This window comes from Urocitellus parryii, chromosome 3 (assembly GCF_045843805.1).
Source record: "Urocitellus parryii isolate mUroPar1 chromosome 3, mUroPar1.hap1, whole genome shotgun sequence".
In the NCBI taxonomy this organism is placed as follows: Eukaryota; Metazoa; Chordata; class Mammalia; order Rodentia; family Sciuridae; genus Urocitellus; species Urocitellus parryii.
Window position 1 is genome coordinate 190,559,921 of NC_135533.1, and position 26,530 is coordinate 190,586,450.

Sequence of the window (26,530 nt, forward strand, 5' to 3'; positions counted from 1 at the left end):
GTGAAGATAATTAGAAAAAAAATAAAGTAGAATTCATTACTATTTTTCTTATAACTTCCTTGCTACATTTCTCATTAAGGTTAGACATACACCTGCATTTGACATCCTAAAGGAAGATACTTAATATAAGTTTTACCACAGTCAAACACATTTCTGGAAACAAAATAACAACACATTTTTATAACATTATTATTTATTAAGATAAACCAAAATTTCATAGTGAACATGTCAATTATGCTTAAGTAGTTAATCCAATATAGTTAAATCAACATTAAAGAGTAAACAAAGTTCTGAAAATTATGATTTTTATTCAATATGTAAAATGTTTCATTTTTATGTTACTATCAAACTACGGCTATAATCATATTTTGTGCTTTTCTGTTATTTAATGGCAATTCTTTTTTATAAAAACAGTTCTTTCAAGAAAAGAATACATTTAAATTATGGTTGTAAAAATCATAGAAGAAAATTGAATAAAATGTCAGCAACTTTCTTAAACTTACCCCAATTATATTCTTCACAAATAGTGAAATATTCTTAATAATACAAAATATACTCACCCTGGCTAAATTATTATCTTACTCTCAATCTCTCTTCAGAGAAGCACAAATGATTACCAAAGAACAATTTCTAAATTATGTATGATATTGAAAATTATGTTTAAAAATAATCACTACCCATTTTTGGGTAATAATAAAACAAAAGTGGTTACAGTTTTCTGCTATTTTACTTCTTTTTTGGACACATATGAGTAAATAATCTTAAATACTAAAACATACCTTGCCATGAGGATCAGCAAACATTCTTGTAAAAATTTCACATAATCTTTTCAGTTCAACTCGACTGTAAAAGTAATAAAGTTGGGTAATTAATATCTTTCCATAAAATGAACTCATTTTAAAGTAATCTTTCATATATTTAAATTTCTTAACAACAATAAAAAGGTTAAGAGACATAACTCTCAAAACTTTGAAGTTTGTGATTTATAAGTCAGGGCTAAATACAAAGTTATAAAATGTGGCATTTTGCTATAACCTACACTAGCTTTAGGGTGGAAGTCACAAAAAGAAGTACACATTTATTTCATATTGTCACAGGGAAAATAATACATGTGACATTCCTAGTACATAATTTTAGTCACTTAGGGGACAAAATCTTTCTAAACTCCGCTTACTCTTTTGCCACGTAAAAGAACATGCTGAACCTAATATTAAACTAATCCTGATGGGCCTGGGAATAATATTATGCTGATTTACTTCATGAAGTTGGATATAGGTAAATGAAACTACATTAGGTAATACAAAAATATTTATTTAAAATCATACAGGTTTAATAGGTCCTAAAATAAATACTCAACAGATATATCAAATCCTGATTTCACAGGTATCAAGTCAGAAGGTAGCCCACACTCAGAACCTATACAATTATCTGAAGACAGGGCTTTTTTTTTTTTTTTTTTTTGGTACCGGGGATTGAACTCAGGGGCACTCAACCACCAAGGCACCTCCTCAGCCCTATTTTGTATTTACAGACTAGGTCTCACTGAGTTGCTTAGCACCTTGCTTTTGCTAAAGGTGGCTTTGAACTCCCAATTCTCTTGACTTAGCCTTCCAAGCAGCTGGGATTACAGGTGTGCGTCATGGTGCCAGGTCCTTTTTATTTCTTGAGACAGGTTCTTGCCAAGTTTCTTAGGGCCTTACTGAGTTGCTGAGGCTGGCTTTAAACTAAGCATCTGCCTACCTCAGCCTCCTGAGCCACTGGGCTTAAGATAGGTTTTTAAAGGGCCGAACTATAAATATTTAAAACATTATATGGACAAAGACAATGAAGGATATGGGGAGGGGGTGGGGGAAGCAAGACAAATCCAATGGGAAAGGAATGAAAATCCTAAAACCCATAGTCAAAATAAACTTCTGTCCTAAAAGAAATTCACTCCAGGGCTGGTGTTGCGGCTCAGCGGTAGAGTGCTCACCTAGTGCATGAGAGGTGCTGGGTTTGATCCTCTGCACCACATAAAAATAAATAAATAAAATAAATGTATTGTGTCTACAACTAAAAGAATAAATACTTTAAAAATAAATGGTTGGGGCTGGGGATATAGCTCAGTTGGTAGAGTGCTTGCCTCACATGCACAAGGCCCTGGGTTCAATCCCAGCACCAAAAAAAAAAAAAAAAAAAAAAGAGAGAAATTCACTGCAATTTCATTTTATATTCTAGATCATAATACACAGAGTCACACTTACATGAACACTAAGAATATATCTTCATTTCTGAATAAGCATAAGTATTATTTCCTCTCATTGAAAGTTTATCAGGAAGAAATTTTGATATACCAGTCAACTTTATTATTATACACATTTTGCTATTTGTTCATTCTTTTTCTTTCGCAGTTTTGGGGATCAAACAAACCCAGGGCTTTACAAACACTAGACAAGTAAGTGCCCACTAATCTATACCCCCAGGACTAATTTTTAGTTTCTAAAATTGATAATTTTCATTTAATTTCTATTTGTGAATAAAGTTTCCTTTAAAATGCTTTACTAAACAGAGAAAACAAAATAAATTTTTTTTAGTAAATTATAATACAGATGGTTCTAAAGGACTGAGGCTTTGGAAAGACACTTTGATGCAAACTCTGAATTCAGGAAGCCTGTTGCTAAACTAGAATTTTTTAAGTGTTATTAAAAAAAAAAAAAAAAGGTAGACCACTATTGTTGCTGCCGAGCCTGGAGGTCTCTTCTTTGGGTGCGGCCATGGTTACCTGGGACACGAATTCCCGCTGCCTCTAAAGCAGAAGTTTCCTGTCAATCAACTGCCTCTTGTACTGCTACCCCATTGCTGCTGCCAGCCTGAGATTGCCTGGAGGTCTTCTTTCTTAGTGCTGCTACCACAAAAGAAACCTCTGCCCTGGATACAATTGAAGCCTACACCGCTGGGGACCCCCTGGTGACGCTGCCCTCTGAAGCCTCTGTTATTGCTGATCAATAACCACCATCACTACTGCTGAGACCACAGCCTAGAGGACTGCGATGGCAGTGACTACAGGTTTGGTTGCATGTGGATGCACCCATTTTGGGACACCAGCTAGGGCCTCGGGCCTGGGTGCCATTGGGTTTACCACCACAAGAGTCTGGGGACTCTGGGCTGGGGATGTGGCTCAAGCGGTAGCGTGCTCGCCTGGCATGCGTGTGGCCCGGGTTTGATCCTCAGCACCACATACAAACAAAGATGTTGTGTCCGCCGAAAACTAAAAAAAAAAATAAATATTAAAATTCTCTCTCTCTCTTTTAAAAAAAAAAAGAGTCTGGGGATTCCAGATGGAAGTTGCAGGTCCAATGTGAGGGTTTAGAGGAGACTGGGGTCTTCCTGCTGAGAATGCTGGTGGCCCTTGTCTTGCTGCTGCATCTTGGGATTTGGGGTTACTCCTTTGAATAGGTGTATCTGGGGTGGCCTCTCTGCAAATAGGAGCAGCATTGAGATCTTGGGACTACAGCATGGCCGAGCCTGATGTATCTGAAGCCCAGATCGGTGGGGCAGAGACTGGGTTTGCGAGGGCTGATCTGGGTTTGGTGATCCCGAGAGATGTCAGAGATTGGGCTGAGAAACTATAAAACAATGACAGAGACAGTTTGACTTTCCAGAAAGGTTTCTTTTCTTTTCTATTTTGATTCACTAATCTTTCCACCATACTTGGAACAGGATGTTTTTTATGCATCAGTGTGTGGAGGACAAGGAATATGAATGGGGTTTTACATTTTTGTTGTATTCTTATGTCTTTAATTTTTGTTGTATTCTTATGTCTTTAATTTTTTCTCTTTGTTCATATTCTTCTTCTTTCTTGTCTACTTTCTTGGACTTTCTTTCCAACTTTTCTGCAACCAGCAGCCAACCTCTGTCGGCTCCTCTTCCACTCTTCCTGTGAATTTTTACTTCTAGCTTCTCTCTTCCTCTCTCGTGAATACTGCATACTGTACTACCTCTGTTCTCTCATCTACCATTTGAAACTGTAAATCGTTTTAACAAATATTCTGTTTGTACTATAGATTGTTATTGAACTCTTCATTTTGGTTTAATATGAGAAAGCAGTAGATGCCTTAGTGGGAGATATTAGGTTTAAGGCTATATATTGTGTACACTGGGTGCTGTTGATACTGGTCTCACCAGTAAAGGGGGAAGCACTGAAAACATTCAGGGACACTACAGGTCAACAGGGTAGAATTTATCCTGCCTTAGATCTGTACTTTAAAATGGGAAAACACAGTAACAACATGAAAAAAAAAAAAAAAGGGAAAAAAGTGCCACCAAAAAACCAAGATGCTTCAACAACAGAAGTCACTGATAACACAGAAGAAGTATCCAAGAAGGAGTTCAGATTGTACATAGTTAAATTGATATATGAAGTAAAGGATAGTATAAGGTATAATCAAAGAAAAAATACAGGAAGTAAAAGACCACTTCAATAAAGAGAGACTGTGGAAAAAAAAAAAACAAGCAAAAATCCTCGAAATGAAGCAATCAGTAAACCAAATTATAAATTCCATAGAAGGCATCATCAACAGACTAGACCACTTGGAAGACAGAACCTCACACAATGAAGACAAAATATATAATATTGAAAGTAGAGTTGATCATGTGGAGAGATGGTAAGAAACCATGAACAGAATATACAAGAACTATGAGATAACATGAAAAGACCAAATTTAAGAGTTATTGAAATAGATGAAGGATCAGAGACACAAACCAAAGGAATGCATGATCTTTTCAATGATATAATATCAGAAAATGTCCCAAACCTAAAGAGTGGAATGAAAAATCAAATACAAGACACTTATAGGACCCTAAAGGTACAAAATTACAGCAGACCCACACCAAGACATGTTATAATGAAAATGACTAACACACAGAATAAAGATAAAATCTTAAAGGCTGTGAGAGAAAAAAAATCAAACTACATATAGGAGGAAATCAACTTAGATCTCAACTGATTTCTCAACTCAGATCCTCAAAGCTAGGAGGTCCTGAAATAATATATTTCAAGATTTGAAAGAAAACAGATGCCAACCAAGAATTTTATATCCAGCAAAATTAAGTTTCATATTTGAAGATGAAATTATAACATGATTAAAAAAATTATAAGAATTCATAACTAGAAAGCCTACATTAGAGAGCATTCTCAACAAAATATTCCATGAAGATGAAGCCAGAAAAAAGGTGAAAACCAGCAAACGGAGGAGCTACACTAAAGGGACATTCAATCAAATGAGAAACAAAGACAAATTAAAACCCAGAAATAAATCAACATGACAGGGAATAAAAATCACGTGTCAATTATATCCTTTAATGTTAACAGCCTAAACTTATAACCAAAAGACAAAGACTGGTAGATTGGATTGAAAAGCAAGACCCAGGGGCTGGGAATGTGGCTCAGGCGGTAGCGCACTCATCTGGCATGCGTGCGGCCCGGGTTCGATCCTCAGCACCACATACCAACAAAGATGTTGTGTCTGCCGAGAACTAAAAAATAAATATTAAAAATTCTCTCTCTCTCTCTCTCTCTCTCCTCTCTCACTCTCTCTTTAAAAAAAAAAAAAAAAGAAAAGCAAGACCCAACAATATACTGTCCTTTCAAGAGACTCACCTCATGGGCAAAGACATCCACAGACTGAAGGTGAAAGGATGGGAAAAAACTTATCATGCATATGAATTATGTAAACAAGCAGGGGTTACCATTCTCATTTCAGATAAAGTAGACTTCAAACCAAAGTTAATCAGAGGAGACAAAGAAGGACATTTTGTATTTCTTAAGGGAAGTATAAACAGGACATAATAATTATAAATATTTATGCCCCAACAATGGAGCATCTATGTACATCAAACAAACCCTTCTCAATTACAAGAGTCAAATAGACCACAATACGATAAAACCACGTGACTTTAGCCACCACTCTCACTACTGAACAGATCTTCCAAACAGAACTAAAAATACAATCAATAACTTAGACTTAACAGACATATATAGAACATTTCATCCATCAACAAGCAAATATACATTCTTCTCAGCAGCACATGGCTCCTTCTCTAAAATAGACCATATCTTATGCCACAAAAGGACTCTTAGTAAATACCAAAAAAACAGAGATAATACCCTGCATTCTATCAATGAAATTAGTAACCACTGATAAAATAAAAAATAGAAACTACTATAACAAATGGAGCTAAATAATACACAATTGAATGATGAGTGGATAATAAAAGAAATCAATGATGAAATAAAATTCTTAGAGGTAAATGAGGACACTGATACAAAATATCAAAATCTCTGGGACACTATGAAGGTAGTAGTAAGAGGAAAGTTTACTGCATTGAATGCATTCATTACAAAAATAAAAAGTCAACAATAGATTACCTAATAATACATCTCAAAGTCCTAGAAAAAGAAGAATAAATCAACACCAAAAGCAGTGGAATATAGGAAATATTAAAATCAGAGCTGAAATTAATGAAAACAAAAGAAAAGAAACAATTGAAAAAATTGACAAAACAAAAAGTTGGTTCTTTGAAAAAATAAATAAAATAGATAAACCCATGGCCATGCTAACAAAGAGAAAAAGAAAACTCAAATTACTAAAATACAAGATGAAGAAGGAAATATCACAATGAATATGTCTGAAATACAGCAGATAAATTAGAAACTATTTTGAAAATTTATACTCTAATAAAAAAGAAAATATCAAAGAAATCGATAAATTTCTAGAGACATATGACCTACCCAAACTGAAAGAGGAGGTCATACATGATTTAAACAGTTCAGTTTCAAGTAATAAAATAGAAAATGCTATCAAAAGCCAACCAACCAAGAAAAGCCCAGGACCAGATAGATTCTCAGCCGAGTTCTACAACACTTTCAAAGCAGAATTAATACTAATATTCCTCAAAGTATTCCATTAAATAGAAAAGGGGAGAACCCTTCCACACTAGTTCTATGAGGCTAACATCACCCGGATACCAAAAATCAGACAAAGACACATCAAGGAAAGAAAACTTCAGACCAATATCTCTAATGAACATAGATTTAAAATCTTCAATAAAATTCTGGCAAATCTCATACAAAAACATATTAAAAAGATAGTGCACCATGATCAAGTGGGATTCATCCCAAGGATGCAGAGTTGGTTCAACATATAGAGAAAAATTTAAAGCATTCCCGCTAAAAACTGGAACAAGATAAGGATGTCCTCTTTACCACTTCTATTCAGCATCATTCTTGAAATTCTAGCCAGAGCAAAAGAAATTAAAGGGACAGAAATAGGCAAAGAAGAACTCAAACTGTCACTATTTGCTAATGAAATGATTCTATATCTAGAAGATCCAAAAAATTCCACCAGAAAACTTCCAGAACTAATAAATGAATTCAGCAAAGTAGCAGGACATAAAATCAACACCCATATATCAAACACATTCCTATAAATCAGCAAAGAATTCACTGAAAGAGAAATTAGGAAAACGACTCCATTCACAATAGCCTCAAAAAAACCAAAACAATCAAACAAAAAAACCTTGGGAATCAATCTAACGAAACAGGTTAAAGAACTCTACAATGAAAACTACAGAACACTAAAGAAAGAAATTAAAGAAAACATCAGAAGATGGAAAGATATCCCATGCTCCTGGATAGGCAGAATTAATATTGTCAAAAAGGCCATACTACCAAAAGGCTTACACAGATTTAATACAGTTCCTATTAAAATCCCAATGACATTCTTCATAGAAATAGAAAAAGCAATCATGAAATTTATTTGGAAAAAATAAGAGATGCAGAATGGCTAAAGCAATCCTTAGCAAGAAAAGTGAAGCAGGAGGCATCATAATACCAGACCTTAAATTAGACTACAGAGCTATAGTAACAAAAATGGCATGGTATTGACACCAAAATAGACTTGTAGCCAATGGTACAGAATAGAGGACACAGAGACAAACCCACATAAACACAGTTATCTTATACTAGACAAGTGTGCCCAAAATATTCATTGGAGGGCCAGGTTTGTGGCTCAGCAGTAGAGTGCTTGTCTCGCATGTGAGAGACCTTGGGTTGGATCCTCAGTAACACATAAAAATAAATAATAAATAAAATAAAGGTATTGTGTAAAAGAAAAAAAAATCATTGGATTCAACATATGGTGCTGGCAAAATCAGAACTCCATATGTAACAAAATGAAATTAAATCTCTATCTCTCACCCTGCACAAAAATCAACTCAAAGTGGATCAAAGACTTAAGCACTAGAACAGAGACCCTGCACTTAATAGAAGAAATAATAGGCCCAAATTTTCACCATGTCAGCCTAGAATGACTTCGTTAACAAGACTTGTAAAGCACAAGAAGTAAAATCAAGAATCAATAAACTGGATGGATTAAAATTAAAAAGCTTCTTCTCAGCAAAGGAAATAATAATGTGAGGAGAGAGCCTAGAGATTGGGAGAAAATCTTTACCCCATGCACTGATAAAGCATTAATTCTAGGATATATAAAGAACTCTAAAAACTTAACACCCCCAAAAAACAAATAACCCAATCCATAAAGGGCTAAGGAACTGAACAGACACTTAACAGAAGAAATACAACTGATCGATCAACAAATACATAAAAAAGTGTTTAACATCTCTATCAATTACAGAAATTCAAATCAAAACTAGTCTAAGATTTTATCTCATTCCTGTCAGAATAGGAATCATTAAGAATACAGGCAACAGGGGCTGGGGTTGTGGCTTAGCAGTAGAGTCCTTGCCTAGCATGTGCGAGATGCTGGGTTCGATCTTCAGCACCATATAAAAATAAATAAAATAAAGGTATTATGTCCAGCTACAACTAAAAAAATATTTTAAAAAATACAGGCAACAATAAATATTGGCGAGGATGTGGTGAAAAAGGTACACTCATACATTGCTGGTGGACTGCAATTGGTGCAACCACTATGGAAAGCAGTATGGAGATTCCCCAGAAACTGGAATGGAACCACCATTTGACCCAGCTATCCCACTCCTTGGTTTATACCCAAAGGACTTCAAATCACCATACTATAATGATGCAGTCACATCAATGTTTATAGCAGCTCAATTCACAATAGCTAGACTATGGAACCAACCTAGGTGTCCCTCAATAGATGAATGGATGAAGAAAATGTGGTATATATACTCAATGAAATATTACTCAGCTTTAAAGAAGAGTGAAATTATGGCATTTGCCAGTTAATGGTTTGAGCTTGACAATATCATACTAAGTGAAATAAGCCAATCCTACAAAACCAAAGGCTGAATGTTTTCTCTAATATGCGGATGCTAATTCACAATAAGGCGGGGGACACTAGGGAAGAATAGCATTACCTTAGATTAGGTAGAGGGAAGTGATGGGAGGGGAGGGGAGGAGAGGGGATATGGGGATAGGAAAGACAGTAGAATGAAACAGACATTATTACTGTGATTACATGACCAATATGATTCTGCAACATGTACACTCAGAAAAATGAGAAATTATATCCCATCTTTGTATGATACATCAAAGTGAATAAATGTATTCTATTGTCGTATATAATTAAAACAAATTACAAAATTAAAAAAAAAGTAAAGACAAAAAGTATGAACTTCACACAATATAATTACATTTTAATACAACTCATCTCACCTTAGTGTTCTCTGATTTTTTAATAAGTTCTGCAGACCCAGGAGGCCTTCCTTCCGTTCTGACCAATTGGAACTAGCACATCTATTGAGGACTTCTGCCACATCTTCTGTCTGCCTCATATATGTAGGAATACTACCATTTCGAGAACTGTAGGAGCGTTCTGAACAAGCACTAGAAGCATCACTGTTGGCATCATCATCTGAATGCATTCCATATGATTCATATCTTCTTCGAGCAGGTTTTTTCTGTTATATATAAAGAATCTTATTAGCAGTAACTAAAAATATATATTGATATTTCATAATATCTACTGAGCACAAAAGGATTGATTTCAGTCTTAAAATCAGTGCAAAGCATGCTGCTAAACAGTGTAATAAACTAATGTCAGTACTTAAGTTTTTGTTTAGGAAACATGTTTTATAAGTTAGCAGAAAGTGAAATATTCTTGAACTACGGGAAGTGGTAGAAGCAGAATAAGACCATATGAAAGTTCAGATATGTAAAGTGAGAAGTGTTCAATAATGTGGGTTTTCCTCATATATCGTTTCCACAGAAAACCAACAACTACTAAAATGTAAATTAACAGAAACTGTCCTAGAGATTTAAATTGGTAAGAAGAAAAGATGACCTTTTTAGAGTAGGAGTACAATGGATCAGAAAATGCATAATTTTCCTTATGCAAAATCCCATTTTTCCCTGTCTCTACACCTTCTCTTTGCTATTCTCCTTTTACCTCCACTACCACTTTCCTTGCCACTCTTCCTTCCCTTGTATCCAACTCTCATGTTTCCTAGAAAAGTAAAATACAGACAAAAATATGATGAGAAACTGTTTTACTCACTATTGTTTTTAGGAGGAAACATCCTTAAGGGCCCTCCACATTTTTCTCAATATATCTGTACTATTTCAATAAATAAGAAACATCATGTATGGATTGTTTGGATATCTTTACTTCTACGGTTTATAATTTAATGTATGCAACTGGCAATTAAACCTTGCATATCAGAAATGACATCAGGGAGAATAAATAGCTAATTTGAAATATCCCTGGAAGAATTAGAAACAAATCTATGCAATCTGATGTTTGGATTTGAGCTGGTAAGTGGTGAAGATATTTCTATGAAATATTAAGGACAATAATTTAAAACAATTCCAAGTAGCTGTAAGTTCTCCATTCTAAAATCTACAAGAAATATAATTTGAGCTTAAATTAAATTAGCTTTAAAATGATGTTTCTGTCACTGACCTCATATTAATCTAGAGATACCAACTCAATTTAGAAATGTTTCCTATGTTGGACTCCAGGATCAGTCTTATTATAGAAATTAGTATAAATGACCTCATCTCATTGGTACGAAGTAGGTGGGCTAAAAAAACTAATACCTCCACACAAGACAATCTATTAAAGGAGTATCTCCTTCTTGATAATCACAGAAAAACAGATGTATGTCTAAGAATTTTATTACTTCCACTTTAATTTGTTATAGATGAACATCATCTATTAAATTGATGAAGCAAAGAAAAAAGTTATGGTATCATAAGATGTCAGAAAATAGCAATGTTTATACCTTAGTCCGTATGTCTCCTAAGAGCTGAGAGCAGTAGATTTTTAAAGAGAAAAATTGAAAATAATGAAGAACATTTTGCTAAATGGCACAGCGAAGTAGGCATTAACAATGCCCATGATCAGAAACATTAAGTTTTTTTTTAACATACAGATACAAAAGAATTGCTTACTAGCAGGCTATATCGTTAGTCTTGTCAATGTCCTTTAGTTCACAGAGAAACAGCTAAGCTACAAAAATATTCCCATAGCCAGTTTTCCCCAAGAATCTCAAATATTCTTCCTATTTGCATCCTTTTGCCATTTCCAAACGTAACTGCATTTCTCTGATTTTCCCTGGGTCCAAATTATACTTAATAGTTGGAATTTTTTTTCCCTAACAACTGAGAGTAGCAAATGGAGTTATCTGTGCATTATGCAAATAATGGAAATAGAATCATATTATTGGGACTCATATTTTAGTCCTCATGGTTAAATATTCCTATACAATTCAAGCACATCATCTTAGTATTATAAGCAATAGTTCAAGAATAACCCAGTCAACTAATAAAATTTATATAAGCAGAATTTAACTAGTGAATCATCCAATTAAAAAATATAAAATATGATTTATAAAATATAGTGATAAGGAATAGTAAACTAAAAAACACCTAACTGATTAAATATTCAACATAAAAAGATCTGATCTTCATCATAAAAAGATCTGATCAATATATCTCAGACCCAAGAGAAATAAGCCTCTTAGTTATATTAAATACATTTATAAAAAATGGCTGAGGTAAAGGGAAAATTCAGCACAGACTGTTAAAGCAGTACTACATAGGTGATGCTATCCAATAAATTAAAGCTATTACTAATGAACATTCTTAAAAACTTGTCTTTCAAATCTACTGCAAAAATTATATTGTGTCAACTTGTTAAGACGTGATCTACATTTTTAGGGACACTATATATATGTATTTATATATAAATATTTATTTATTTACTTCAAAATAAAGATGAGACCTTTTGTAAATTCTAGGTAAGGAAATGAGTAAATCTGCATGCAGTTCTGTTTTCAAACCCTAACACCCTCACCCACCAAAAATTGAGTAAATGCTTCACAGACAAGATTAATATTATAATTCATATTTTGATAGAGGAAGTATCATACTAGATTGACTTGGGAAATTAGCAAAATCATCCACATCATTTCAAAAGAATCTTCTTTCATAATTTGAGAAAAATAATAGTGATATATGTACAGCACTCTTCTGACAAAATACTAAGAATCTGTAGGATGTTTTCAAACTTGTTTTATGTATTAGGCACAAAGAACCAGGATCTTAATTATAATTTGTCTTGAGACTGTACTTTCTCTCAGCTCAAAAAATAAAAATAGTTAGAAGAGTAAAAATCCAACTAAAACAACCCCTATTCTCTCAAGGTTAAGCCAGGCTTGAAATTACATGCTCATAAGTACACATACTTACATACCAATCTATCTGCCCTTACATTCAGTGTACTACAGTGTATAAAATACAATGATAAAACACATTACTATATTAAAGACAATAAAATTTTTGTTCCTGACATCCTATCAGTACTACTGGCCCTGGTTTAAAATTCTGAATACTAAATAAGGCTCAAGAATTAATTATTCTGCTCTGCTTTTTTACATTGTCCACATTTTATCTTCCTAGATTTAATCCAGAATTTTCCCATCTCCTTTCCTACACAGGTGGACTAGCTCACACATACATTAGTTTCATAATGGGAACATTAATAATGACAAGGAAATGGAGCAGAGTACCAAGGCATCTGCTACTGCCTCCTCCACGTCAGAACCTGTGTTCAGGACTCGCATGGCACTGACAGAAGATGACAGTCGACTTGATTGGCTGATCCCATAACCTGGACCTAATTCACCAAAAGAAGGAAAACAGTTTTGAGAAAGTCATAAATATAACAGTATCAGGTTGGAAAACTTTTAAGACCCTTGGGGGTGGGGTAGGAGCAAAAAAACCAATGGGGCAAAGCATTTTAAAAGCAATATTGTACTTCTGGGCACACTGAGTTTTTTGGTCAGATAATAGGGTAAAAACAAAATTATTAATAATGTGTGGAAAACAAATTTAAAGAACAGAAGTATTATTCTTTATTTATAACAAGATCAAAGAAAGCATAGCTGGTAAACTAAGGGCTTGGACATCTATAGCCCTGTAATCAATTCATCCAGCTCTGTCAGTTCATGCAAGTCTCTCTATATGAACCACAAAGTAAACTAGAACAAAGATCTATCCTCAACCAATAATGGTTAGGGAGATCAATGAAGCCACACCAGGATTTCACTAGGAAGAAAAGTTCCAATTATAATCTATCCTTCAAGATAAGTTAATTTTATTCTATAACTAAGACAGATCATTCAGTGTCTGTTAAGTGGCTACTATGTGCCCAACATTCTGAGATAGGTGAAAACAAACCACAGATGAATTCTCCCCCTCAACTGCTTTGAATACCATCATTTTAAAAGCAATTTATATTTTATTTATTTTTTTTAATCATCATTTACAATTAAAACACTTCATCCACCATTTTGGTTTTTTTTTTAAACATATACAAAGATGGAGTACATAACTGAGAACATAAAACAACTCTATATTTCAAAATGATATAACGGGTTTAAAAGAAAAACATCCATCTGCTAGTGAGGAAAATGTTCAGTAAGGTTAAAGGAAAAAGTTATTTGGGAGAAAAGAAGGAAACTACAAGTGATTTATTCTCCAGTAAATAAAATTTAAAATAAAAACAAATCAATTAAAAAATGAATAATATTCAGTGAAAACTGTAAAGAACAAAAACTGAAATGAATACACAGATGATAGTGAAAAGGTACTCATCCTTCACCTGAGGCCCCATATACATCGGGGGCGTAGAGGGCACCAGTAGATCTGGAATGGTGTCTGGAGGCTGGAATAACAGGACCATACAAACCTCATCTATTACCACAGAAACAAGGAATAGTGGCAGCACTACTGTCAGGCAAGGAGAGTTAGTTAACGCTGGTGTTACTCTTAATAGTTAATGATCAGAATATGGCCAGATATGGCACGTGAACATTAACACTGAAAGATCATCCCTGACACACGAATACAACTTACACCTAAGTGGATGGACATAGGCCTACAGAAGACAAAAGAAAAAAAGCAAGTACTCAAATGGAAGGAAATGTCAAAAATACAAGCATGAAAACAAACAAACAAACAAAAAACCAAACACTGTTGTTAAAAAAAAACCACTATGGTAACTAGTAACTAATAATAATTTTACTTTCTTTAATCTTGGCACTCAAAAAGGCAGCTATTACTATTCAATTTTATAGGTCTAAATATTTGTTAACCGCCCACCCTCATATGTTTAAATCCTAACTCCAAGGTGATGGTATCAGGTGGTAGGAAGGGCCTCTGGAAGGCAACAAAGTCAAGATGAAACCTTCATGATTGGGATTAGTGTACTTAATATAAAGGAAACTCCAGAGAGCCAGGTAGCTAGCTCCTTCTAACATGTAAGGACACAGCCACAATCATCTATCAACCAGGATACCAAATCAGACACCATTATCTGCTGGTGTCTTGATCTTGGACTTCCTAGACTCTTAAATGTGAGAAATAAATTTCTGTCATTTTTAAGTTTGTTACAGTAGCCTGAAAGGATAAAGATAGATGAAGAAATTAGTGCACAGAGAAAGCTTAATTTATATGACCAAAGCTAGACTACTAGAAAGTGGTAAACCTCAGTAAATGTACTCTTTCAAGGCCTCTGCTCTAAAGGATCACACATACCACCTTAACACTGTTCAAAAGACAATATACCTTATTTTTGTTACCATAAACATCTTTCATGATGGCTCACAAAATATAAATTTTACATTCAATAGTAATTTTGTAAATATCAAAGCACATTTGAGTATCAAAAGTATCAATAATCTAAACAAAAAAACCCTAAAAATTTGTGACATGTCTCTCTATATATTGCTCTAGAATCTGAATTTGTGAGATGTTGCATTTTAGATCTTAAAATTTTGATTTTTCATAACACCATAAAATCTATCTTTCTTACATATAAAAATAAATTGCCAGGGAAAATGTATTTTAATAAATGTTATTATATGATTTAAAAGTCTTCCATTTTAATATATATTATTATATGATTTAAAAGTCTTCCTCACATATATTAATTAGGAAAGTTAAAATACTAGATAAATGCTTCCTTTGCTATAGGACAACCTTAATAAATAGGAAAATAATCAAAAAGCTTGAGGCAAAGAAGGATTTAAACAGAGAGAATGCTGTTCAAATAGTCAAGTCCTGAAAGGTGATAAGTATAATTAACAAAATATATTAATAAGCAGTTTTAATTTTATCTAAGGGAAATTATTTATTTATTTTCAATTAAAAAATAATAATTTCTAAGTGAGAAAGACTTGAGAAAATCTGGAAATGCCTAGTGGATGAAAATTTAAAAAAAACTAAGGACTAAATTGCTACCTGTGGTTGGAGATAACAAGTAAGAGGCATCAGCCATGTGTTTGTCATAAAGTAAGACTTTTTTTGAATTTTATTTCCAGAAATAAATGGAAGCTTAAGGGTATAAGTTCCAGAGAAGTTTAATTTTGCTCAGTTCTGATTTCTTTCTAATGCTTCAGGGCCATCAGACTATTCTTGTGATACAAGCAGATGTATCACGTGTTATAGTATTCATGTCTAAAACACTAATATTCAAAGTCAAAGGTGATACAAAGATTCCATTAAGTAAAGAGATATAGTAAAGCCTGGAGTTTGCAGGCAAATGTAGCAGAAAATGGGAATGGTGAAGACAACTTAATCTCTGGAAATGCCATTCTCCACTCTTGTGAAACACACCAGGCTAACCTACTACTTTTGCTATGCAATATCCTATGTAAATAAAAGAACTAAAAAAAAAAAAAAAAAAAACTCCAGCAAATTTACAAGGGGTTGAAAAAAATATCAGTTTTTCTAACACTACATGATTAAACAGTTAATCATCTTTACCCTAATAAGAAGTTCTATGAGAAAACTGCTTCCATGACTTAATAATAAAATTTAAACAATTTAAATTGTCAAGTGGAAGCTTTGAAATGAATTTAGAAAATTAATGGATAGGTGATGTCTCTCTTTAAAAACTGGCCTATTAACAACACTTACTTTTTAAGTAATTAGTAGTTGACTGTAAATTCCCGACTATTACACAGGTTTAAAAGGTAGAGAAACATTCTGGTTTCTTTTTGGTATGTTTTCTAATTATAATTTATAGTATTAGCAATATATAAATGCAGATGTATGCCATTAAAAAAAAAAACATGACATCCTTGTCGTTAAAGTCTGGGGCTTGGGGGAAGAGCACCAGCATGGATGGCAATGATGATGATCATATGACCAGGGCAATTAAATGTTCATTGCACCAAGCACAGTCCTGAGGAATTTTTTTGTTTTGATGTATTTTTCTCTTTTTTTCTTTGCAGTGCTGAGGACTGAACCCAGGGCTTCACACATGCTAGGTAAGTACTCTACCACTGAGCTACATTCCTGGCCCTTATGTATTTTCTCATTGATAGAGTCAAAGAATCCTAAGATGTATGTGTTACTATTATCCTTGTTTTACAGATAAGAAAATCCAGGCACAGAAAGATTACAGAACTGAACCATCTGACCCCAGAACGTATGTTCTTAAGCTATCACATGTGCACTCTACTTCTTTCAACTCTTCAACATGACATGCTTATTTTATATAAATGTAGAATTTCTTTCTTCATAAACATATCTATGAGGATGCACCATGTGTTCCTGTGTATATATGCATATTTTCCTGGCAGTGCATATACAGAAATTCTATAGACTAAATCTATTTTATATGAACTAAAAACATCTCTAGCAAAGTATCAGCCACTTAGCCTTAGTGATGCAGAAGAGTTCTTTCTATCTTGGTACCTTCCTACAGGGGAAAGAGAAAGTGAGAAACTCTTTGGCACCTAAGGCTAGAACATGAACAAAGGCTGAGGATTTTCCTATATATCCCTAACTAATGGAGTTTCCCAGATCATTACAGGTCAGCTCAGGGATATATTGTAACCAAAGGGATCCACAGAATTATAAATTAATCCGTAGAAAGTCTGTATTAACATGACTAAGGAAATAAAAAGTCTAACAGACAACCAGTAGATCTGAATTCTACTTAAATCATTCCAAACTCCTGAAGAACAGCTCTCTTAGTACTACCGTTTACTATACATGTCAAAGGAAAAAATATGAAATGCTGTAGGAATGTGCATACAAACGAAGTACCAGGTGCATGGTGCATGCCTGTAACCCAACCACTCAGGAGGATTGCAAGTTGGAGGCTACCCTCAGCAACTTAGTGAGACGCTGTATTAAAATTTAAAAATAAATAAATAAAAATAAACTAAAAAAAAGGGGGCTAGGAATGTACCTCAGTGGTAAAATGTCCCTGGGTTCAGGTCCAAATATGAGAAAAAAGGAAAATAACAATAACAACAACAAAAAAGCTGAAGAATCATGAAGATATTCTAAAATTCTCAATGAAAAAATTATGCCTCTGCAGTTTTACTAAAAATACTAAAGCGTTAAAAAATTAACATTTTTATAATTGAGGTAAGTATGGTATTATAATCAAGATTACAATACAATCTCTATTCTCAGGAACAAAAAGGTTTTATAGCAGTGACAAGACATGGGCTAATAAATGGGAAATGACTATTAAAATATAAAATATTATAAAAATTCAGTCCTTCCCACTGATAATAGGTCATTGATCTAAGTTGAAAAGTCAGTATTTCTACTGAAAAGAACAAAATGTACCAAACCAAACAGTTCATATTGCACTTGTGGTTATTTAAATATTGTCTTTAAATTCTGTAGGTTTATTTATTAAGAAATACATTGAATTCAATATTCTGAGGTTTAGATTTATGCTACAGTTACTTGGTTATGAAAGCATTTTGTTTATACAATGACTGACTTACTCATCTAAGATAAGTCAATAAGGTCAAAGGCATTTCCCAAACATATAATTTTTCTTCCGACTCTTTCCTCAAAATGACAGAAAAGATATAGGGGCAAAGACACAGCTAAACTCCAGGTATGCTGGGTCATCAAATGGTGATAACACAAGGAGAAGGCAATGTACCTCACATTTGCCCAAATGCTTACCGAGGGGCTGAAAAGAGCGAACCGGACTAGTATCCCTGCTACTTTCCCGACTAGCTTCCCGGCTGCATCCTTGACTCACGCTTGGTCGAGGAATACGACTGCTTCGAGCTGGCAGATAGAAATAGGCATGGCAAGGGAGAAAACCAGAAGACAGAGTTTAGCAGGTTTTAAAATTTTGATTTCATTTTTCTTTTGGAACTGACCAATAACTTATTTTTTTAATATTTATTTTTTAGTTTTAGGTGGACACAATATCTTTATTTTATTTTTATGTGGTGCTGAGGATCGAACCCAGTGCCTCATGCATTCTAGGTGAGCAATCTACTACTGAGCCACAACCCACAAACCCACAACTTAAGTTTTTTAAAGGTTAAAAAGATATTGCTTTGGGGCTGGGGATGTGGCTCAAGTGGTAGTGCGCTTGCCTGGCATGCATGCGGCCCGGGTTCGATCCTAAGCCCCATATACAAACAAAGATGTTGTGTCTGAAGAAAACTAAAAAATAAAAAAATTCTCTCTCTCTCTCTCTCTAAAAAAAAAAAAAAAAAAAGATATTGCTTTGATGAAGTATTACCAGAAATACAGTTAGGTTTCTTGAACTGTAGTCAGTCTGTCGGGGATTAAAAGGTTGCAAGTAAAAAGAAGACTTAAATATCATATAACATAAACAATAAGACAATTTTTCTCTTAACTATAGACTTCTATCACCTTTGGTACTTTAGACCAAAATCTTATTAAAAAAAAAAATACATGCTAAACATTAACCCAAAGTACAATCCCGATTCTTTAGTTCTCAATGCAAAATATAGGGGGAAAAAATGAGCCAATGCTTTCAATTTCCATGCCTTTTCTCACTCCTCCTAAACAAAAACACAAATAAATACACAAGCAACAGAAAATCTAGGAGTGAGGTTGGGCATGATGGCCTATAATACCAATGACTTGGGAGGCTGAGGCAGGGGGATGGTAAATTCAAGGCCATCCTCAGCTGCTTAGTGAGACTCTCAGTAACTTAACGAGACTCTGTCTCAAAAAGTAACAAAGGATTGGGAAGGCAGCTCAGTGGTAAAAGCCCCCCTTGGGTTCAATCTCTAGTATCCCCCTGCAATATTATATATATATATATATATATATATATATATATATATATATATATATATATATATATATATGAGTGAGTGAGTGAGTGAGGACTGATTAAAAGTAAAGTAGAGGGGCTGGGATTGTGGATCAGAGGTAGTGCGCTTGCCTAGCATGCGTGAGGCACTGGTTTCAATCCTCAGTACCACATGAATATAAAATAAAGACATTGTGTCCACCTAAAACTTAAAAAAAAATTTAAAAAAAGTGAAGTAGAGAATTTAAAATGATGTCTAGAAAATAAAAACAAGTGAATCAGCCTATATGATAACTCCAGAGGCTTTGGGCCAAATAACAGGCACATAGTAAGTAAAAAATGCTGCTAAGGACATAAATTCAAAATCTGTAGGCCTAAAAGAAATCTGTGACACCTATTGAATGAAGACATTCTCAAACAAGTAAGGCTTCAAAAAGCTTGACTCCTACATAAAATTTCTTTTCTTTCTACTACTTTTTATTGGTGCATTATAGTTGAACATAATTATGGGATTTGTTGTTACATATTTGTACATGCACACAATATCACAATATACACAATATACACATAGTGTTTACAATATCACTCTGCAGCACATCCTCCTCCTTTCCCACCTCCCGTTCCCTCCTACACACAATTTCTAAGGAATTTATTTGAGAATATGTATGGGGCCAAGCAAAAGAATAAATTAAAAAAACAAGAGAGAGGATCCAGGAAGGAGTGCATTCAATCCAAGGAATAAGTAAATCAGACTTTCAAGATGACAGCTGATCAAGATGCCCAGATTGCAACCAATCCACAGAGTACTGAAAAGAATGTCCTCAAAAAATAACAAACTTCATACAACAATATCATTGAGAAGATTGCAATACTAGGGGATAACAGAAAAAGTTATGCTGTGCTTCCATACAGAAAGCAACCAAAATGTGGCACAATCTTAAGTAACTGACAGGACTAGAGAATTCAATTCTGTATCACAAGAAGATTCAAGTGGTCCATAACACTTAATACTCAGTGTTCACTTGGGAAGAAATGAGGCCATAGTACACTATGTGTCTTGGCAACAAACAACTTTATTTCTTCATAACATAGTAAATATTCTTTATAGTTTTTCAATTTTAAAGTCAACTTAGGGAGCAGGTACATAAGACTGGCTTGTGAGGGGCTGGGGTTGTGGCTCAGCGGTAGAGCGCTCACCTCACACATGAGAGACCCTGGGTTTGATCCTCAGCACCACATACAAAAATAAACAAGTGAAATAAAGGTGTTGTGTCCAACTACAACTAAAAAATAAATAAATTTAAAAAAAAACACTGGCTTGTGAATTCAAAAGAGAATGTATATGTAAACTTTAATAATGTAAAAAATAAAGCTGGTTACTAAAAGAACAGAAAGTGAAGGGAAAGGTAACTGGAGTTGAGATACTGGTTGAAGCTGATGAATCAAAAAACAGAAACAGGATAATATTCTTTAAAGTTATACAGGTAGTCTAGGAAATACTTAAAAACAATGGACAAATGATTAAATAAAAGTTGGGGTAATGAGGGGAATTTCTGACTTGTGATCAAGTACCAGGTATCCTAGAGACAAAGTCACTGACAGCAAAAAGGATGGGAAAATATACAGACAGATTGGTTGATCAATCAACCCCTGGATCAATCAACTCTGAGGTCTGCACGGCCTCCAAACATTTCAGCTAAAGAGACAAGAAATCCCTCTTTCCTGTTTGAGCTTGCTCCAATTATAATTTCTCCTATCTATATGCACTTCTTTTTTTTAATATTTATTTTTTAGTTCTCGGCGGACACAACATCTTTGTTTGTATGTGATGCTGAGGATCGAACCTGGGCCGCACGCATGCCAGGCTAGCGTGCTACCGCTTGAGCCACATCCCCAGTCCCTAATTTCTCCTATCTAAAACTGGAAGTATCCTAGTCAACACACAAAGAAAATAAAAGCTTATTAGAATTCAAATGTGGCTGACATACAATACAGCTAGTATATATACGTATATATTTATGTACATATATACATATACATATATGACAAATGTTAATTCTATAATAATCTTGTGCTTTTGAATAGTAGCTATATTTTTCAAAATTCCTATGAATTATAATATCAAAATTCAATTCATAACGTATTACTTTAATTCTCTTTGATTTTTTTTTTTGTGGCAGGGGGAGGGGCGGAGGGGCATACCAGGGATTGAACTCAGGGGCACTTGACCACTGAGCCACATCCCCAGTCCTATTCTGTATTTTATTTAGAGACAGGGTCTCACTGGGTTGTTGAGTGCCTCGCTTTTGCTGAGGCACCTTGAACTTGCGATCCTCCCATCTCAGCCTCCCAAACCGCTGGGATTAAAGGCATGCACAATTGTTCCCGGTTCTCTTGAACTTTTAAGTTGTTTTCCTCTAATTTTTAAGAGCCTTATTATTTCCTGAAGTGTTCAGTGCTACCAAAGTCTGAAATACAAAATAAATAAACAATCAGCAATTCTCACATATAGAAAATCTTACCCACTGAAAGCCTAGATGGACTAGCCTCTCTGCTACAGCCCTGGCTCCTTGGTATCTTGCTTCTTTTCTGTGTGGATGCTGAATTGACCAGGACTCTTTGAACACCAGAGCTCACAGTAGAGAGGGCTGTTGTGGTCAAAACTCTTCCTGGAGACCCAGATCGGCTGCCAGCTAAACACCAAACACATACACAAATATTAAGATGTGAATACTAAGAAAATTTGCTGACAGGATAAAAATTCAAGAAACACATCTGAGAAAAGTATTAAAGTATGACAGGTTCTAAGTTTAAAGAAAATGGACCAAGGAAGATTTATACATAATTGTAACCTGGGAGGAAAAGATATACCATATATAACTAGCACTGAAAGCTAAATCATCTAAAGCATATTTTCAGTTTGGGGAGTATACTATATTTGATTATGACAATACTATTATTATTTTTAGAACGCAAATATTAAAAAAAGATTTGTAAAGCCAGCATATATCTGAAAGTATATTTCACGTGGTTAATATGGTCTGTGTGAAACAGTTATATACTTAAAAGGGAAAAAAATCCTTGATTCCATTACTGTGATTATTTTTTTAAGTATACAATAATGGTAATTTGCTTTATCTTCACATAGTTTGCCTGAGATTCTCTGAACAAGTATATAGCAAAGTTATCTATTTTGCTACTATGTATGTATTTTAAAATTTTACAAAATTAAAAATTTAAATATTGACAAGTTTGGGCCTAGTGAAAAAGAAAATTTATTTTTGCTATTTGCAAAGGACTCTTTGGGTGGCCATATTCCGGGGTATAAAGTACTCATGGTAGAACAGGACTATGGGACAAATTTATATATATATATATATTTATTTATATATAAACATATATATATGAAAGAGAGATCAGGGAGATAGAGAAGGAGAACTGGACAAAAATTTTGTCAGAGACTGGGCATGGGGTAAAACAAGTTATAAAATATGGTTTTAAACTAGAAATGCCTGGATTAACTTCTATGGGAATGAGTTCCTTTGTCAATGAAAGCACTTTATATTTACAATGAATAGGACATGGGCTAGATAACTCCAAGATAAAATCTAACTCTAAATTCTGAATTGTAACATTATGAAAAAATTAAACTTACATTTAAGTAAATCAATCTTTGTGATATAAATTTCTCCCTTTGCTGGGCACCATTTCTAACCAGTAGGAGAGTCACTATTCAAGCTGTTCAATCTTATCCAATTATGTTTCATTTCCATAGGGCAGATTAAAAATTAAAATGCCAATGGGAACAAGCAGAGAATGTCAAAAAACAGAAAACTGAATACAGAGTAGGGAGTGTGCTAAGAGGACTGTGATCAAGAGGAGAGTGTTTACCCTTTCCTAAAAGAGAGGTGACTTTTTAGTTCTACCCAGCTCTATCTTGAAGTGATACTGACTAGGTCCTGTGATTTTTTGAAATTTCCTTTTTTTTTTTTTTTTTTTTAGTCATGTTCTATAGGTCAAATAATACATGAATGAAACAGGCTGGATGTGGCCCAAGAACTGCTGATCTGTGGCCCCTGCTATTACTTTTCTTGGCACCATCTTGCTGAATAAACTTTATACTCCTGCTTAATTCTTCATCAGCAAAGTAAAATTTATTTTTGACTGGAGATTGAGATACTGTAAAACAAAGTAGCTTTCCCATAAAATTAATAATTTACCATTTGAGTAGAAGGAATTCTAAATTATAGTAGGGAAATTATTCAAGTCTACTTTAAAATGACTGCTTATTTGAAAGCTTCCCGATGTTTCAGGTGAAGAATCTTCAAGTCCGGTTTCTTTCAGTTGTAACCTTAAGGATGGTTATAAGGCACCTGTTTTCTCCATGCAGTATCTAAACTAAACATACACACCAAAACATCCAAACACTCAACATGCCACAAACTCACAATGCAAGAGAGGCTAATGGAGTATTTTATGGGAAAACTTGAAATAGTATAAAAGGTATAAATAATGAGCTGAGCACATACAATATGGTATTCTATTAAAACCAATATAAACTGTGGAGGTAGAGGTGTAAGCAAGAAAAACTGGAGAAATTTTTTGAAATCTGAGTCTATTCAGCAGATAGGAAACATGAAGTTTAGAAGCAGAGTAACTGTTTTTTTGTCTTAGATTATTTAATTTATTAGTTATGCAAACTCGCTCTCTGTATTTAAATTCATTCATGCCTTCTCCTAAGAAATAAAATGGCACTGTTCACTTCAAAAACTACCCCTTTGTTCTCCATTACCCCTCTGGTATCCACTAAGACTATGATAATTCCAGCACCTGTGACTCATTTGGAATTGTTTATGTTAAGAAGAAAATACCAAGGCTCTTTCCCTAGCAAAGAGCCACCAAGGTTAATTATTTCCTTTAGAAAACCACAGAGTTAATGAAAAAGGGCATGATATAACCAGGGAAGAGCAAGTTAAACAGAAAAAACCCTATGGCAAAATTTGAAATTAAATACACATTTTTCTTGTGCTACCTATAAGCTACCATTTTATACTTTTTATAGCATTTCAAAGGATCACTAAAGCTCCTTTTGACTGTTTATATACGGTCAGCTTGGATAATTTTTGAAATGCAGGGTTTGGTAATATAATAAAGACAGCCCAAAGAAAAATCATAATTGGTAATTTTTACCCCAATATGATTATAGAATGATGGAATATTAGATGTTAAGAATTTCTGCTGAATAGAACCCATTTCTGGTAATGAAAATAGGTGATCAAACAATAGATGCATACATAAAGTCTATAGATTCTTACCACCAATGGTATTAGCAGATTGTGATCCTGAACAAGTGTAAAGGCAGAATTAGGGTAAGGGTTATAATAATCCATGAAGAGGGGAGAAGCAGTTTTTAAATGGATGGCAGATGAAAACAAGAAAGCTTTAGTCAGTTCTCCGGGGAAAAAAATTCTCTAACTTGAAAACAAAAACAAAAAACAAACAACAACAACAACAAAAAAAACACTTTAAAAACTCCCAAAGCACAGATGTCTTTAACAGAACAGTACATTTAGTAGTTTTATAGCTGAAAAACAGAAATCAGACACTCATGTACAAAGCAGATGAAATGAAGCTGCAAAGTTTAATGTAAATTCTTCAGCTTTTCTATTACTGGTAATCCAAAATTTAATAATTAAATGTTTAAGTTTTTATTATTTAAACATTTAATTTAAAACTAGATGTATGGAATAACTACAACATCTTGTTGCTGAAGAAAAATCAGATGAAAAAGCTACAAATTGCATCTTTATTAAGATTCACAGAAAAAATAAAATAAGAGGTGAGAGGAGGGGAGACGGTTTCTGACAGGCTGTACAATCATCTGTGCACAACCAGTCACTACCAACTAAAAAAGAACACAATTCCTTCAATATAAATCTAAAAGTCTCTCCGCTGGGTCTACTTTCATTTACTTTGATTAGCCATCTTAGGACACCTGCTTTGATCCAAGAGATTTTTCTAAAAGATGATACAAAAACACGGAAGACCATGCAAACCCTAATGAATTACTTTACAACAAAGCAAAGATGGAGATCACGGTAATATTTGTGTGTAGATATGTTGTAAAGAAACTTGCATACAAATTACGTATCTATACAAAAGACTTTGGAATGGAACATATAATCATTCAAATAAATAAGCAAGCAAACAAACAAAAATTTTCCAATATGATTTACAATCTAAGTGACTTTATGGTAGGAAAGTCTTTTGATCTTAAAGTCTTCCTTGGTCTAGCCAATTTTACTGTGTTTTCACATTTTAGGGAAGTACGTGGAGTTCTGCAGATTGGATTTCAAAGTAAAAACCAAATGCACAAAAATTATTCTGTTCTCTCCTGAGGTGATCTGAAGTTATAATGATCTAAAAAGCAGGTCCTTTAAGGAACATAAAAAGAAGGAAAAACAAAACAAAAACAAAACAAACAAAAAACTTCTGAAATCTTTTCTCTGAGGTTAACCTTAGTATTTTTTAAAAGACAACTAATAAAGCCAGGTGTGGGGAGGCACACGCCTGTAATCCCAGTGGCTTGGGAGGCTGAGGCAGGAGGATTGCGAGTTCAAAACTAGCCTCAGCAACTTAGCAAGGCCCTAAGCAACTTGGTGAGACCCTGTCTCTAAATAAAATATAAAAAAAGGTTGGGGATGTGGCTCATTCATTGAGAACCCCTGGGTTCAATCCCCTGTATAAAAAAAAAGACAACAAGTATCTCATGATTAAATTTTATCCTAAGATCCTAGACATGAACAGTCTCTCGTTGTTTTTAATTATTTTATGCATTAAACTTCCTATCTTCACGAATACTTATTTCAGTTTCCTAAAGGCAATAAGAATAATAAGGTGTAGAAATACACAACAGTGGTATAAAATTCAGTTGCCATTTGATTAAT

At 34.0% G+C, this 26,530-nt stretch overlaps 1 protein-coding gene across 11 annotated transcripts in view; it reads right to left on the reverse strand.

Moving 5' to 3' along the window:
- Nucleotides 1–26,530, reverse strand: part of Clasp2 (cytoplasmic linker associated protein 2) — a 204,091-nt gene that overhangs the window by 55,727 nt on the left and 121,834 nt on the right. For all 11 annotated transcript variants that reach the window (XM_077796260.1, XM_077796258.1, XM_026406650.2 and 8 more), the window contains 5 exons: nt 22,106–22,276; nt 18,467–18,574; nt 13,033–13,139; nt 9,677–9,921; nt 780–843 (listed from right to left, as the gene is read on the reverse strand). In XM_077796260.1, coding sequence (XP_077652386.1) covers nt 780–843; nt 9,677–9,921; nt 13,033–13,139; nt 18,467–18,574; nt 22,106–22,276 — 695 coding nt within the window. The remainder of the gene's footprint in view (nt 1–779; nt 844–9,676; nt 9,922–13,032; nt 13,140–18,466; nt 18,575–22,105; nt 22,277–26,530) is intronic.